The sequence below is a fragment of the Leptopilina boulardi genome, unplaced genomic scaffold (genome assembly GCF_019393585.1).
Source record: "Leptopilina boulardi isolate dan_hultmark-lab unplaced genomic scaffold, ZJU_Lbou_2.1 LbouV2_399, whole genome shotgun sequence".
In the NCBI taxonomy this organism is placed as follows: domain Eukaryota; kingdom Metazoa; phylum Arthropoda; class Insecta; order Hymenoptera; family Figitidae; genus Leptopilina; species Leptopilina boulardi.
In genome coordinates, this window is record NW_026137972.1 from 263,941 (window position 1) to 281,569 (window position 17,629).

The 17,629-nt window shown below is 26.2% G+C and overlaps 1 protein-coding gene across 1 annotated transcript in view; it reads right to left on the reverse strand.

The window, feature by feature from the left end:
- Positions 1–17,629, reverse strand: part of LOC127289066 (netrin receptor UNC5C) — a 33,564-nt gene that overhangs the window by 4,590 nt on the left and 11,345 nt on the right. Inside the window, exons 3-6 of the mRNA XM_051316826.1 lie at positions 9,783–10,020; positions 4,119–4,520; positions 3,294–3,575; positions 2,893–3,060 (exon numbers count right to left, since the gene is read on the reverse strand). Of these exons, the coding sequence (XP_051172783.1) occupies positions 2,893–3,060; positions 3,294–3,575; positions 4,119–4,520; positions 9,783–9,885 (955 nt within the window). The 5' untranslated portion in view covers positions 9,886–10,020. The remainder of the gene's footprint in view (positions 1–2,892; positions 3,061–3,293; positions 3,576–4,118; positions 4,521–9,782; positions 10,021–17,629) is intronic.

The following is a 17,629-nucleotide window of genomic DNA, read 5'->3' on the forward strand; positions in this document are numbered from 1 at the left end:
CAAGCTTGCACGGTAAACTTGTAGCAAGGTGCCAAAAACCTTCCCCAATCAGCACAGAAGTTTGTATTGAAAATGAGCACTATGTGCACTTACAATCACAAGCACTTACGGCTGCGCAGTACATTTTTTTGACCTCCCAGGAACTAGTGCTCAACATATGTACAAAAATAAATTTCCTCCCCCCTAAAATTTTTTTTTATATTCCACAAGCTTGTGCCAAACTTGCCATAAGGTTGCCGAGCAAACTTGCTGCAACCTTTTGTGCTGATTGGCAAGGTTATTTGGTAACCTTGCACCAACCTTGCGACAAGCTTACCGTGCAAGCTTACTGAGCAATCTTGCGATAATCTTACTGTGCAATCTTACAGTAACCTTACACTGCAATCTTTCGGCAAGTTTACCATGCAAGCTTGGGTTAGGTGGGACATTTGAAGCTTGCCGCAAGGTTGCTGCAAGCTTACGTGCTATCTGTGAATTTTGCACAGCTTGTGCGAGTTTTCCTCGAAAGACATGAAAAATCAGCATGGATTTCTTGCAATTTACGCAAGATTGTGTCTGTGCTATTTTCGAATGGACTGTTCATGCGTTATTAGTAACAGATTTCTCTCCGTGTACTATTGCTGGAGTCTCATGCTTTTTCGGTATTAGAGTCCTGCAACTGTCGATTAAGCCACGCCCACTTTAACTTGACTCAAACTTGGTGATCGCCAATTGCAGGACTCTAATACCGAAAAAGCATGAGACTCCTGCAAAAGTAGTAGGTTTTGATTTTTGTACTATTTACGCTTGGCGTTTATGTATTTAAAGTATTAAATGCATACTACGAAGGCGTGTTTCTCAAACATACTAAGAACGTATGAATTCTTGCTTTCTTTGTAGGAAAAATTCATGCTTTAATGGTAGGAATCATTTTCATGTTATTATAAAGCTATATTTTTCTCTCCGTGTACTAATTTAAGAAAAAATCGTAAATTATACATGTACAATGTTATGGGGTTTTTTTATTTACCAATAATTATTCCTAGTAATAGAAGTACTAATAGATATGATAAGTGTACATCATTTTTCATTTTAATGATTAATATATTAAGCGGTCTGTATAATTAAAATGATTTGAAAAAACATAATTCATTAGATAATAACAAAGAAGATATCGATCACTAGGAGTGATATATATATAATATATATTCTTTGTTATTATTTAAATTGCGACCGAGTGATAAATATTTTGAAAATTCATATAATTTATTCTTATTAATTAATATATTATTTATTATAAACATTTATTTATTAATAAATAGAAATATACAACTAGAAATCGAAAATTGAAACAAAAATGAAAATTCCAAAAATTATAAAAATCTAAGTGATAAAAGTTTGTTTACAACATATCTTGATAAATGAAGTTCGAATTAATTGATTTCAATTAAATAAATGGAATTGAATGAAATATATATGGACATTTGGAAACATTTGGAAAATTTAATCAATTTAACTGTAACATTTATTTTATATTTAATTTTGGCTCTGACATAATATCAATTCTGTGAAACTATAACAAGTTGAAAATACATGGAGGTAAATGCCCTCATACGTAAATATTTAGTCAATTATCACCCACATATTGTCAATTTAATATAATAAAGGAAATGATATAGCTATTATTGTCCAAAATTTAAAAGAACATTCTACTTGATGTCAATACAATGTGGCACGTGCCAAACTATGTCATCACAAGATAAGATTGTATCAATACAATAGCTGATATTTTTTAAAATGTAAATATATGACTATGAATCATGTATAGAATTATTTTTTCTTTCTCTTACTCAATAACTTTAAACCAATTTATTTTCAAATTAACATATTGTTTATATTTTTAAAATAATTATTTTTTAGACGATTTCAATTTTTAAATTAAAATTTGTCAGATTTTCTTTTTATACAAATTTTTACATGACTTTTTATATAAAAGATTTTGAATTTAACAGAATTCTCATTCAATCGAATTTTCTAATACCTAGCCTTAGCGTCATTTTCTACTTTCAGAAAAGCGAAGAAAGTTTTATTTCCTTTGATGTAGCACCACTTTTCAGAGGGCAATGGTATCATATTTAAATTTCTTTGCAAGTTGTGAAATAAAAATGTTCTATTCCATCCATTTTTCAGATAAAATTATTTTTTTAAATAGTTTAAAGAAAAAGTGAAATAAAATAATGAAAATGAAACATGAATAAAATTAGACCGAAATCATTTATGTTCTTGGTTTATAAAGACTTTCCCCTTTCCCATAAAAAGCTTCTTCTTCTTCTTCTTTGAAATTTCTATAATTTCAATGCAATTTGAATGTCTTGTATAATCCCTTACAGGTGATCGATTGTAAAATTGGCGTTCATCCCCCACCTACATTCACGTCGAGTACTTGCTCTCTGTATATTTCTTATCGACAATTTTCTCCTTCCTTTCAAATTTCACGACGCGTCTAATTTTGATGTCCAATAGTATTCAAATTGCATTGCTTAAGAACAGAGCGAATTTTCTCATAAAATACTCATGACGCTTCTCGAAATAAATGGCATTATATTGCATTCAATTATAAATATTTATTTATTTATAATTTTTTTAAATTCAAATTTTATGTTTCTTAAAATCTTCAGTAATTCATTAACTAATAAAATAAAAAAAAGTTACTATCGAGTTTTTATTATGAAATTTAATAAATATTTGAGTTTTTGAATTTTTTTGAGAAATAAAATAACAGTAGTATATTGTGCACCAGGGGTGGGAACACCGAGTTTATTGCCGAGCACAAAATAGTAGAAAAATTTCATAGCGAATAACTTTGGGAATTTTTCTTTCAAATTGAAATCTTGGTAAATTTTAGATTCTTACTTGGACAATTTGTACTACAATCATTTCTCTGCTGTGCGGGACCTAAACATGGTTGACCACCGTTCATGGGAGCTGGATTGCTACATGTTCGGGTTCTTTTCTGACCACCTTTAGCACAACGAGAATGGCATTCAGACCATGAAGACCATTGAGACCATCCTCCATTTACTGAAAGGAAATTCAATTTTATTGCAGTATTACGAAATTTATAATTTTACAATTTACAATCACAATTTTCTTGATAATTTTTTATTGGTCAATTTTGAAATTCGTGCCGAAATTTTTTTGTAGGTTATTTGAAATTTCGGTCAAATAAAAATTGGCGTTTGAAGAATTCTGTTAAATTACAATTCGTATAAATAAATATTTAAATGTGAAAAAATAATAAATTTGAAATTTACCATAAACTGTGAGACTAGCAGGATCACTGAGACGTTTAGCTGCAATATTTTCAGCTACACATGTATAATTTGCTTGATGACTTAATTTTGTCTGTCCAATCAAAAGATGTCCTTCGCTGGATACCAATAGAGTATCCGCATTTAAATCTAATTTGACACCATTTTTTAACCAATAAACATTTGGCAATGGAACACCAATTGGTGGAATACATCGAAGTTCTGTACCTTGTCCAGCTTCCACGGACTGAGAATACGGCGGCGATTCAAATTGCTTTTTTAAATCTGTTAACACAAAAATAAAAATTAAGATTCGGTGATTTGGATTCTCTAGCATGTCTTAAAATGAATTTTGTTAAATGCCTGTTCGAAAAATAGTTATTTATGATACAAGTGCGTAAAGTGCGTAAATCACACGAGTATAATCAGATTTACGCACGTGTATCATGCAACATTTTTTGTAACACGCACCTCTAAAGTCAAGTACCTATTATGAAGAATTCCAACTGTAATAATTCGAATAATTTCGACTGTATAGAATTAAAAAAATCAATCGAAAATCAGGAAAAATATCATTAAGCAGTAGTGTATAAATTCAAAAGTAAAGTTCTTTATTTAATTTTGTGGTTTTGTATGGTCTAAAACAATCTTTATATTATGTGAGATAAATTTCGGTGCGTAAAGTGAATCACTTTACACTCACTTTTCGGTATGTAAAATTTAACTTTAGAGGTTAGTGTTGCAAAAAATAATTATCTTTAAAATGAAAATTGTAACTTGTAATTTTTTTTTTTTAATTAATAAAAATAAAATTTTCCAGACACTCACAGGCAACATCCACAGTTGCTGGTTGACTTTTGATTTGACCAGAACCTGACCATGCAATGCATTCGCATTTAAATTTATTCTTTCCAAAATACTCTTCAATTTGATCTCTGGTTATGTTGTGTTCACATTCAACTATCCGTGTTCCCGTGTGTGGATCAACAAATGCAGTTTGAAACGATTCCTCTGCTCTAATGCCATTGCATAAATAGTAAATTTGCAATGCATGAGCTGCTTTACAGTGAAGCGTTGCCGGTTTGTTTTTAATGACAAATGCATCTAATGGCTCAGTTAGAAATACTGGCAAATGACCACTTTCCTCGGATATAAATTCAGTATCAGTTGCAATTGTTGCCGATGCAGTGTCATCTTCCTCTAATAAATAAGAATCATCATCTTCGCCTGCTGTAATCAAACATTTTTTAATTAGTGTACCAAAAAATGGTGAAATTTATTATACAAACTAAATCAAACAAATTCTAAGTGGCTCGATTTTTATATTTCTATTTTTTTATTTTCCTTTCTTGGTGTATTTTAGTTTTGCATTTTTGTTGTGAAGAAAAAACTCTAAATTGGAAAAACTAAACGTAAGAAAAAACTAAAGTTTATATGGGTTATCCCATAAAAATTATTATTCAGATTTTTCATTTTAAAGAATTTTATTAGACAAATAATTTTTTTAGACGAATTTTCAATTTTCGAATTAAAATTTAACTGAATTTCTTTTTATACGAATAATTATATAACAAAATTTTTAGCTACCGAATGTTTGTTTGCCAAAATTTTTATTTTACAGTCATTTTCTTTACATGACTTTTCATTTAAAGGAATTTGTCTGTTTTTAAAATTTAGCAATCACGATTTTCTTGATAATTTCTATCTGGTCAATTTTAAAAATTTTGCCAAAATCTTTCTGTCGATTGTTTGTTTAGACTTTAGACATTTGTAATTCGGTATCTAAAAAGTTTGTTAACAAAAAATTCGTATAAAAAGAAAATCTGTCAAATTTTAATTCAAAATTTGAAATTCGTCTCAAAAAATAATTATTTCTAATAAAATATTATACTTTAAAATAAAAATTGTAATTAATGATTTTTATGAAAAATTCATGCGCCCCGTTTATATTTAATTTTTTTTTTGTTCGTTTCAATGAATACTTTGCCTAAATTATATTGGCATTCATATATCTATGAATAAGGCATACAAGGATTATGTGTCAGGAGGGGAAAGCCGCATCACATGGTTCTTTGATCATGCATGAAAATTAATACTATGAACAACATTTTTGAGAGTCTTCGGATCACATGTGTGTGACTCACTTCCATAAAGCATCTTAGAAACTTCTTATTTCTATTCTTATATATATTTTCATCATCACCACACATTTTTTTACACCATAATTCAATACCAACTACACACACACACAAGTTTATCATCACATCCATATACATTCTCACAGCTTCTACTTCAACCATTATACGTCTTTTTATACCCACATATTCTTCAAAAAATCTCACATTAACAATTTCATCCCCTTTTCGTCATCTACTAAAAGCATTACGTCATCTGCATATGTTAAGTGTATATACATATATATGTATAAGTATGCTATATATTTTATTATCCCCTCAAAAAGCACCTTTACTTGTCTAACTTCCCTTCTTATCCGAAAATTCCTTTACTTTAACACTATTCCCATTTTGTACACGGTGCAATTTTATTAAACTTTTCCGTTTTTCCCTCCCCAACTTTGTAGTCACTAAATTTTTATTTGTTTCTCAAGTTTTTCCTATTTCTAACTTTATGTACACTATCAATTTTTATTTATTTCCTTAGTTTTATTAGATATACAAAATGTAATTATAAAAAAGAAAATAAATTTTCATTATTTTATTTAAAGATTTTTTTTGGATTAACATATTTAATAGAATTTCTTTCTAAACGAATTTTTAAAATTAATCAATTAGAAAATTAGCAAAAAATTAAGATTGGTTAATTTTCAAATTTATAGCTAAATCTTGGTTGTTTATATTCGGAAATTTGAAATTTCGATTAAATGAACATTAGGTTTTTTAAGAATTTTATAAAATTACAAATCATTTCAATGAACAGAAATTATTGAAAATTTTAATTTTTTTAATTGTAATTTAACGGAATTTTTAAAACGACAATTTTCCAATTGACCGAATCTTCAAATGACCCAACAAATAACCTACAAAATAATTTCAGCGCGAATTTCATAATTTTATTAATAATTCGATTGATCATTTTTAAAATTCGCGCCAAAATATTTCTGTCGATTGTAAAAATTCTGTTAAATTTCAATTCATGTAAATAAAAATTCGGTGAATTGGATAATTCTGGTACTAAAAAATTTGAAACACTAAAAATTCTGTTGAATGAGAAATATGTTAAATTGAAATTCAGGTGAATTAGAATTATTTTAAATATAATAAATATTAAATTCTGTAAGAAAGTAGGAATTTTAAAAAATAAAAATTCAATAAAATATGAATTTTGCCAAACAAAAATTCAATACCTAAAAATTCTGTAAAGTAAATATTTGGTTAAAAAAATCTGTCAAATTCGAAGAAATGAAAAATTCGTCTAAAAAGAAATCTAATAAAATATTTGCCATATGGAAATTCTGACTATAATGAATTTTCATTCATTGCGCCCCTTTTTAACTATTATTATAGTGTCAAATGATACCACATACTCAAAATAAATTATGGTTTTGGTGTAAAGCCTAGAATATCTATATTCAATAGGAAATGTGAGCAACTTAATAAATCCCGCACATCCCTTAAATTATATATATGAGCCTAATCTGCACAAAGCTTAGAAGGGCTCAGTGCAGTATTAACCACGGCAGAGTATTCCTAAAATAGACATTTAAAACTTTGTCCCCGCACTATATTATAAAGTCACATGGTTATACATTTCTATATAAGATTCTAAGTCATCGTTTAAGAAAAAAAATTCTATTTTTAGAAAATCCTAGAGTATAACCTAACATAAAAAAATTTTTTTTTTTCTTTTGAGCTAGCAGTACATATTTTGAAAATTTAATTGTCCAATGAAATCTGCGCGTAGGCGGCCTAACGTATATCAATTTAGTGCTGCTGGTAATTATTTTTTGATGCATAAATCTGTCCAGTAGGTCCTCTTTAAGACTCATTTATCTTTCACTGATGAAAGAGAAGCAAATATTTAAAGAAGCTTTATATTCTGTATAAGTCAAACACTCCACAAAAACGTTAAAAAAAAGAATTTTCTTTTCAAGGGAACCACGCAAAAAAAACTAATAAAACTTTATTAGTACGTTGAAAAATTGTACATACGTAATAAAATCGTCATTTATTAAAATAAAAAAATATATAGTTTTCATTTCGTGTCATATTTCTTTTGTTTATTTTCTTTAATCAAATATGGACAGTTTTTATCTATTTTAACAAATATATATTGATGCTTCTTATCAATTTTTTTCGATTTCTTTGTATTAAAGGTTATCTGAGACTATGGAAATATATTATCATCACTGAATTTCACAGTGTATTTCTCATTTTCATATTTTGCTATAAGAAATAATATTTAAATATTAATATTTGAAAAACGAAGGCATGAATAAGCACTAAAATTAATTTTTTAGAATTTTCATTTGATAGAATTTCATTACCTAGAAATTATTTTTGGCGGAATTTTTATTTCTTCGGATTTGATAAAAATTAAATGGAATTTGACAGAATTAAATTAAATTTAACCGAATTATTACCCAAATTTTTAAAAAATTGCGCCGAAATCTTTCTGTTGATTGTATAAACTGTCATTTGCAATTTCGGACAAATTGCAAAGATTCGTCGTTTTAAAAAATTATATCAAATAAAAATTCGAGCAAATAATAATTCTGTCAAATTAAAATTCGATAAAAGAAAAATTCTGTAAAATGAAAATTCGTTTAAGTAACAATTCTGTAATATGGAAATTTGATTAAATTGAATTTTTGTTAAATAATAATTCGAAGAAATAAAGATTCGACCAAAAATAAATTCTATTTAATGAAATTTTGTCAAAAATTTTTATAAATTAATTTTAGAGTATATTCATTCGCCTCGAAAGAACAATGATTTTCGAGAGATTAACAAGGATTAAAAATCATTAGTATTTAAAAATAAATAAATACAAAATGAAAAAAATTATTAAAAAATTAATAAATATATAAACTATAGGTATTCGTTAGAATATTCGTGTTTTAATTCCTTTTTGAGGTAATTTATCTGCCTACATTGAATTCTTTTTATAATAATTTAAAGAACGGTAGCTATTTCACATTTATATTTTAAATTGAAATGAATCAATGCACGTATATCACAAAATAATTTCAAATATATGATCAAAATTCACAACCCTTTCACAATCTCAAAATTAATTTAATTTCTTTCAATTTTTTCATAATTTGCTGGGATTAATTGAACGTACTAATACATGTAATTAAATAATATTTATTATTAGGAGAAATAATTTATCAAAATTATCTACTATAACTCTTGTGAAACGGGTCAATTAGATAAATCGCCGTAGGGTGTCGAACTTTTGGATATAAGAGCAAAGCTTCGAAAAATGTCCACTCAAAAAAAAGTCGGAATTGTAAAATAATATATTTTTAATAATTTAATTAATTAAATTTTTTTAATTAATCTTTTAAAGTTTAGATAGATTTAAAATAAAAATTTAATTTTAATTTAGAATCGCAACACCAAAAAGTTGTAATTCCTTTGAATTTTGATGTTTTTCGACGCTTTTCTCTTATAAGTAACAAAAGTGCGATCTAACCGTGTATGTCATCACTAAATCTGCGTGAGGCGTTTCGCTCTCGCGGAATCATCTTATTTCTACACAAAGTGTTAATAAATAAATATATACAGCAAAGATTTATTACGTAAAAATAAACACTTGACACTAATAATTTCATAATTAGATAAAGTTATCAAAATAATATAGGGGCGTTTAAATTTTTCCTAAAAATCGATGATTAAAATTTTCATTTTAAAGAATTTTATTAGTTGTAACTAATTATTTTCTCTTAACAAAATTTTTAGGTACCAAATTTTTATTTAAAATAATTCTAATTTAACCAAATTTTAATTTAGCAGAAGGCGATCTTTTAGAACGAGACGATGCAACTGTCGCTAAAAAATTTATTTTACAATATATTTACAAGCTGAAATCGTTGGAATAGTCGAACATGTAAAATAAAATCTTTTGTCGACAGTTTACAATGGATGCGCGCGCATTGTCTCGTCCTAAAAAATCGTTTTCAAGACAATGCGATTTAGCTATTTTGAAAGCAGCTAAATATACAATGGAAATTATTACATTATTTTAAAATTATTATTCTGATATTTCGGTAAAATGAAATTTGCGAAACATTTATGCGTCCGTTATTTATTTACTTTTTTTTTCTTAGTCGTGCGACAATATTAGGAAAAAGGAAATACAAGAGCAGGGAACTAGAAATTTACGGTTAGTTTGTGAGAGGAAAAATTACCCTAGAAAAGTGATAAAATATATAACCTATATATGGAGAAGATAACAAAGAGTAAAGGACAGCAATATACTATTAAATTGTGGAAAAAAAGTTTTATATATATATGCAAATCAACTTACCTTCTTTAGATGTATAGTGTTCATTTGCATTGATAAGAAGCAAGGAGAGTAAAATGATTAAAAAACACAATTTCAGACACATTGCGATGAGGCATAGAATCATTCATTCATTTTCTGCATATATATATTTATATCAATCAACACTACTCCTAGAATTTATGTTTGTGGCAAAAATGCACATAAATCAAGTATACTGCTTCCTCAGTAATAGACAGATTCTCAGGAGACAATTGCGGACCTGCAACAATGAATAAAACAAAATATTAATTCTTTTCCCATAAATATATGTATATACCGTTTTGGCGGGAATTTTAAAGTTAATCAATCGCAATTTTTTTAATTATTTCTGATTGGTTAATTTTAAAATTCGCACCAAAACTTTTCTGTTAAATATTTTTTCGGCAATTTGCAATTTCGGTCAAATGAAAATTCGGTGATTTGGTAATTCTCTCAAATGACAATTTGTGCAAATGAAACTTCCGACAAAAATAAAAATAATTCATTTCAATACAAAATCTCTATTGAAAATTCGGTTAAATAAAAGTTTTGTCAAGTAGAAATTTTGTTACATGTGAATTCAGTTGAAAATTAAATTGAAAAACCAATTATGTTATATTAAAACTTTTAAACTATTTAGTAAAAAATTCTGGAATTTCGAGAACTTCTTTATTAGATCAGAAAGAAATTAAATCTTGAAATTGCAAGAATTTCTAATATGTATCCAATTCATTCTTAAATATCACTCTGTTTCTCCTTATACAACATCAATGCGTAACATAGTTGTGACATCCATTTTTAGGGTTCCTTTCACAAAATGACCACAAAGAAGATTACAATCACTTTTTGTCCGTCCTGATTTATGTCCCCATCCTCCTATAACTTTCAGTCATTTTAACAATGGGAGTTGAAAATTGATAGAAATGTACGTATATTTTCACTTGTAGATTACAAGAAAAATATAGCAAGTCTAATTGAAATTGATTTTAATACATTTTTTTTAAAACATACAATTTTTATCATCCCGTAACTATTACAATCTTTTAATTAAAAATAATAAAATGGGAATTGCGTAATACGCCTTTTGATGAAAATACCTAATAATATAAATGTTAGAGTAAAAAAGGGACCCCCACAGAACAGAAAAGATTTCCCAAAGATTTATTTGAAATGTTCGGAATATTTAATTGCAATGTTTATTAAAAATTGTGTAAAGATTTAAATGTCCCGATTAAATAAATGTTTAGTGTGAAACTTTGTGAAACTTTCCTGAACATTTAAATTAAATTTTCGCCTAATTATAATTATAATTCGGTTAATTTAGGTTCTGTGGGGGAGGGAAGAACCATTAAAATTGGTTTTAATTGTTTTTTTTCAAATAAACACAAAATATAAAATACAATTTAACAGAATTCTCATATTCAATCGAATTTCATGTAATTCGAATTTTGAAATTATAGAAATTCCAATTCAGCAAATTTTAATTTGTCCAAATTAAAAATTCGATTAAATGAAAATTTAAACTATTGTCTAAAATTATATCTCCAAAATAATAAGAATGGTATTAAAAGTGTTTCGAATAAAAATAAATAGGAATAAAAATAAAATTGTAAAAATGTTGCATTGTAGATTATGGTTATAGGGGCTTTCAACACTATGTCACGTTTTAACAAGAACCACCCTTCTTCTTGTTCTTGATATGTGACGTCAAATGTGAACGTTCCCTTTGCGTCTAAAATAATGAATGCTTTTTTTAACATTCTAAGGCTTCCTTTTAAGGGCGTTCACTCTGAATTCTATTCTTTGAAATATAATCAATTTTCTTTAAATTTATTTCCGAATTTTTTTTTTAAATTACATATTTCCTTACATTTTTTATCATTTGTAAAAAAAAATAATAATAACATAAAAATTTATGAAAAAATTAAAAATTTCAATTTTCCATTTTCTATCATTGCAAGAGGTTTTGAAATTTTTGAAAAATATTATAAATATAAAATAAAAAAATATATATGTATATATGTTTATAAATTTATAAATATTTGTACCATATATAATGGAACATTTTTTGAAAATTTGAAAAAAATCAAGGAAAATTGAGTAAGTATATTTTTCAAGAATATTTCAAGAATATTTCAAGAATTTCAAACAAACGCACGCCCTTAAGGTAATTTTTTATAAAGAAATGAAATTATTTATTAACGATTATTTTTATTATAATTTGCACCATCGTAGAATATTTTGAATTTTTCAATTCTTTTTTTTTTGATATTGTATTCGCAGTCTTTTTTTTGAAATCCGTCAATGTGGACTGATTGGGGATTTATTCATATGTATGTATCACTTCACAGTGAAAGGACCTCAGATTGTTGCGTTAATTCTCCCTTTGCGAACAATTTGATTCCCTTCCACTCTACTCATACACTTGAGAAAAACGAGTCGCGTGTAGGGGATATATCCGTCCGTGAATAGGCAATTACCACAACAACCTAAGGTCCATTTCATCGTGTAGTATATTTCAGAATCACGAGTGCTGGCTCACAAATATAAAGCCGATGATAATTTCTTGATGTAAGTGAAATTATTCTCATTATACAATAATTTACAACTTTCCCACTATATAACGATCGTATTGAATTGTAATATACATACATCCATGGGTGATTCTTTAATAAAAGGTCATTATACTTTTACTTTCCAATATTATGTTTATGTAACTCAAATTATTATTAAATTATTTTTTTTATTTATTATATCAAAAGGAAAAAAAATATTTTTTTCTTTTCTAAACTTTTAACATTTTTAAATTGAAAAAATGCAATTTTCCACAAAAGAGCATTTTCCTAATCGAAAAAATGAGGCGCATGATTATTCCATAAAAATAATTAGAATTTTCAATTTAAATAGTTTTATTAGATCGAATAGAAATTCTTTGAAGTAAATATTTGGTTGTATAAAAATTCTGTAATATATAAAATCTGTTTAGTGGAAATTCCGTAAAAAAATAATTCGAAAAAATAGAAATTTTATGTTTAATCTTTAATGGAAATGTTGTAAAAAAAATAATTCAAACAAATTAATTTTAGCATGCGTCTAATTTTGAACAAATAGAAAATTTTTTAAAAATATTTATTTTATTGCCAAAAAATAAATTGATTAAATGATGAGAAATATCTATAAATATTTGAAGAAATGTATAATGAATTCATGATACACGATTTAAAAAATTACACACATTCACAAGTAATAAAAGTTGAAAGCGGTTTAGGTGGTATTATAACAATGAGAAAAGAGGATGCTTACAAACAGACGTTACTCTATTGGTTTTCGTTACTAACGTTAAGTATACTCTTAAAAGAAAAGAACCGTCTTCGTATTCGTCTCACGTTTACGAGACTTCCTGTTTGACGGATGCAAGCGGTTTCGTCTCGAGTTTCATCCAATTCACAGAAACGGAAGTCAATATCTAATTGTCATCAATATTTATTGTCATCGTAAAAGACCGCATAACTATGCATATATATAAAACTTGAAGATAACTTGAAGAGAAATAGATTTCTTTTTCTCATTTTAATACTCATTTATTGTTTATTTTATATTTTTTGATTTTAATTATAGGAAAATTTTTTTAAAAATATTTTCCATCCTTACAAAAGAAAGCTTTAAAAAGCCTTTAAACCCTTGTTTTACAATCAGTAATCTTATTTGTGAATTTTCATTACATTTTTAATGGAACTTGATATACTTTTAATTTTTTTAAAGTTAATAATTCCATTATTTGCAAAAAAAAATCGAAATTCGAGAAAGATAAAAAGATTATTTTCATTCGTTTATTACAAAAAATTGTTTATATTTTTTATTGTAATTTTGGACTCTATTTATTACATTTATTAATCATAAATATCAAGTGAATAAATTATTATTATATATAAATTATTATTATTATTAAATTAATAAATAAATTTTTTTTCTTTTATTGCTTTCAACAGAAAAACATGTATTTCATGAAAAACTCTTGCCCATTAAAAAATATTGACGCACACTTTACAAATTTGGATTCAATACTAAAAAACACGATAACGTCTGAACGACTTGACGCATTTGCGAGCTTTTTGACAGATCATGGGCGAGTGGATGAATTGCACTATATTAATGCTTTTAAATTTGAGTTCTTACAAATTGAAAACATTTCAATTTATTCCAGTAATAGAGAAAAAAATTTTTTTTTTGTAAATACAATTATATATGATGTATTCCACGCCAAAGTGTAAGTCCATCTGCAATTGCATCTCCGATTTTTTTGAGATTTTTTTTATTTTAGTATTAATTGAGACTAGCTTCCATGAATTTTTTCAAATTTTTTTAGCAAGCCGTTTTCGAGTTATGGAATTTTCATGAGTTTTAATTTTTGAATGCTCATAACTTCCTTAAAAACGCATCAATTTTAAAAGTCTTTTTTCAAGATGTGTGTTTTTAAACATACTTTTCAAAAAAAAAAAATCGAAAATTTTTTTTAAACGATATTACTAACAAATTTTTGAGTTTTAATGATAACAAGTCATTTTTCTCATTTGACGTACTGATCGATTTTTTTTAAATTTTTTCAAAAAAACTACTTCTTTTTACGAAACTTTTAAGCCTAGCCCGATAATGGGCAAACGATTTTTTATTTAGCCTTAAGATAATGTTATTGATTTTATTGTGTAGAAAAGTGTAGAAAACAAAAAAATATTTTTTATCTATTAGTATGACAGAGAAAAACAGGTTTCGAAATTACTCTGCTACTGACGATATATTAAATTTAAAATAAATCATAATTTCCATAATTTTTTTTATCAAATCAAAAAATAAAATAACAAAAATTTGGAATGAATATCTCACGTGTAATGCCTCATATAGAAAACAGGTTTCATGTTATGCTTAAATAAAGAACCATAAAATTAATTACTATTTCTTATATAAAATAATAAAATGCCTATAGCACTACTAACTCTAAAAATGTTAATTGCAATGTAGAATTAAAAAAGTTTGATGTGGTCAATTACTATATGTATGTACAGTATGAATGTCAATAATATCCCCCAAAGAAATTATTAATTCTGATTGGCTATCCTAATGGAAAAATTCAAATTAACCAATTAAATTTGATTAGCGGTCAAGTATTCTGTATAGTATTACCTACAGAGTGGATTCAATAGGAGTATACAATAATATTCTGTATCTTATATATAGGAACTATAACAAGAAATTTTAAAAGATTTTATTTTTACTTTTTCTACATTCAACGATTACTAGTGTTACTCGTAATTTTGTAATGTTATGTAGTTATTTTTTTTCAATGTTAACTACTATTTAATTAATAAATATTTAATTTCTATTTTTACCAATTTTTACAATAACTTGTAACTTCAATGTATTAATATTTTACTATATTTTTTGCTAGTTCAGTTGCTTGAGGGTTGTCATGGTATCGTATATAAGAGTGAGAGAAACAAAAAATGCTTTTATTTCTCTCACTCTTATACGTTACCATGACGATAATACTCAAGTAACTGAGCTGTATCTGCACCATAATATGTTGTTTAATAATTTTAAGAAAAAAAAATTATTCCACTTCGGCAGTGGCATTATTCAAGTAAACATAAGAAAGGAATTACTGTTAAAAATAAAAAAAAAAAACAATTACTGTTAGAGGTCGTCTATACGTTATCAATTTAGGTTTGAGAGAGTCATGAACACAACTACGATAGTCCAAGTGCCAATCTCATGAGTGCGAAACAAATAGGTAGTCTATCTATTTCTCTTGCTTTCATGGGATTTGCATTTGGACTTGTACTTGGCTATTGCACTTATTCTGGAACCGCCTATACACTTGTGAATATAAGTGGACTACATAATATATACGGTATTATTTGGGCTTAAAATTTTTTAAAATGTTTACGTATTTGTTCGACAGATGACTATGCGTCAGAGCAATTCTGTTTTGAATGTTTCCTTTCTGAATTTATATATATTTCGTGGTAACCTAACCTTGATATGCGTATTAGCCGGCCGGTGTCACGTTTTGCATGTTTCTTCCATCAATCGACGAGTAAGTATTATTTTTGCTAAATAAATTATTACTATGTGTTATGGAAATTTAAATATACGTAAAAAAGTTTAATTTTTATATAATCTTTTTAATATTAATATAATATTGTAATAATATTATAATACATAATATAATAATTACAATTTTATGGATTGGTTGATTTTACTGCCGAAATATTTATGTTGATTGTTTATTCGCCCATTTGCAATTACGCAAAAATGAAAATTCTATCAATTATAGAAATTCTGTTAAATGATTTTTAGGTTAAATATAAATTCTGTAGTATAAAAAATAGGTTATATGGAAATTCTATCAAATAATAATTCGAAAACTTTTTTTTATTCCTAAAAATACATTGTTAAAACTACAAAAAGCAAAAATTGTTTTGTTTTTTCATTGTTAATAATTACATACACTTTTTTTTAAAACTGTCCCATCTATTTAAAAATCAGCATTGTATTTCAAGAAAAAATTTACTCTGGAACGTCAAACACAGTTTTTTTCAATTTTCTTTTAAATAATGAATCAATGTGGCTAAAATTTTTGGAGATAGTGTGTTGTCATAAACATGGTTTACATTTAAATTTTGGTCGAGTTTCTTTAAGTAGTTCTTCAGAAAATTAAAATGTCCTACTGTTTAAACTGTCCTACTGTTTGTCACTCTCCCCTACATGAATACCCAGTGGACTAATATCATGGAATTAAAAAAAAATTCTAAAAAAACAAAATAGCGTCCTTTTAAAATCAAAATTTTAAAAATCATTGTTTTTTACAGTTTTTGGTTATAAAAAATGGAAATAAATTTAATTTTCAAAACTTTGATAATTAGTCCACTGAAGAATATGTTTTTTAACAACATGCAAAAAACAAATTCTCAAAATCTCGTTTAGATTTTTTGTTACAGGGGGTACACCAGTTTTAAAAAAACTGTTTCGAGAAAAACGAGTTTAAAGTTTATGTTCGTTTTTGCAATAGTTTTTGCGTACATGCAGGTATATATTCATGAATAACTTTTTAAAAATTCGAATTTTTTCACAATATTTTACACGCTTATTTTTGACTTTTAAAGGATTAAAAAAAATGTATAAAAAATCGAAAAAAAAGTTTTTTTCAAACGCATTTAAAAAATTCCTTTTCTTTCACTGCAACTGTTTAATTCCGAAGAATGATTTCTTTGATATCCTATATAAGAAAATTCTCTTTGAAACACAAACATCTCTTTAAATTAGAAAAATATGTTTATAAAATTAATAAAATAATATTGTAGATCAAATAAAAATTTTCTCTCAATTGGAGAAAAGATTTCTTTGTTTTAAAGGGAATTTCTTAAAATTATAGAGAAAAAATTCTTCGGAATATGTATGAAATAATTGCAGTGAATTAAAGAAGAGGATTATTTTTAAATCACAAAAAAATTCTGGAATTATAAAGCATGTTTTTCCTTCTTATATATTTATTTTAATTCTCATTTTATTTTTACCGGAATAGTATGAACTTACGAAAATAAATATGTCATCGAATTGTAAATTATCGAATTTCTATTTAATAGAATTAATTATAGAATATTATAATTATAAAATTAAGACACTTGTACACCTCATAAATTCTGAGTATACTCGGAATTTGTCAGAGATTTTACTAATTTTCATTGGCTTTATACATTGAGGATTTGGAAATTTCCCAATCAAAGCCAATCAAAATTAGTGAAATTTCTGAAAATGTTTGAGTATATTCAGTATTTGTGAGGTGTATAAGCAAT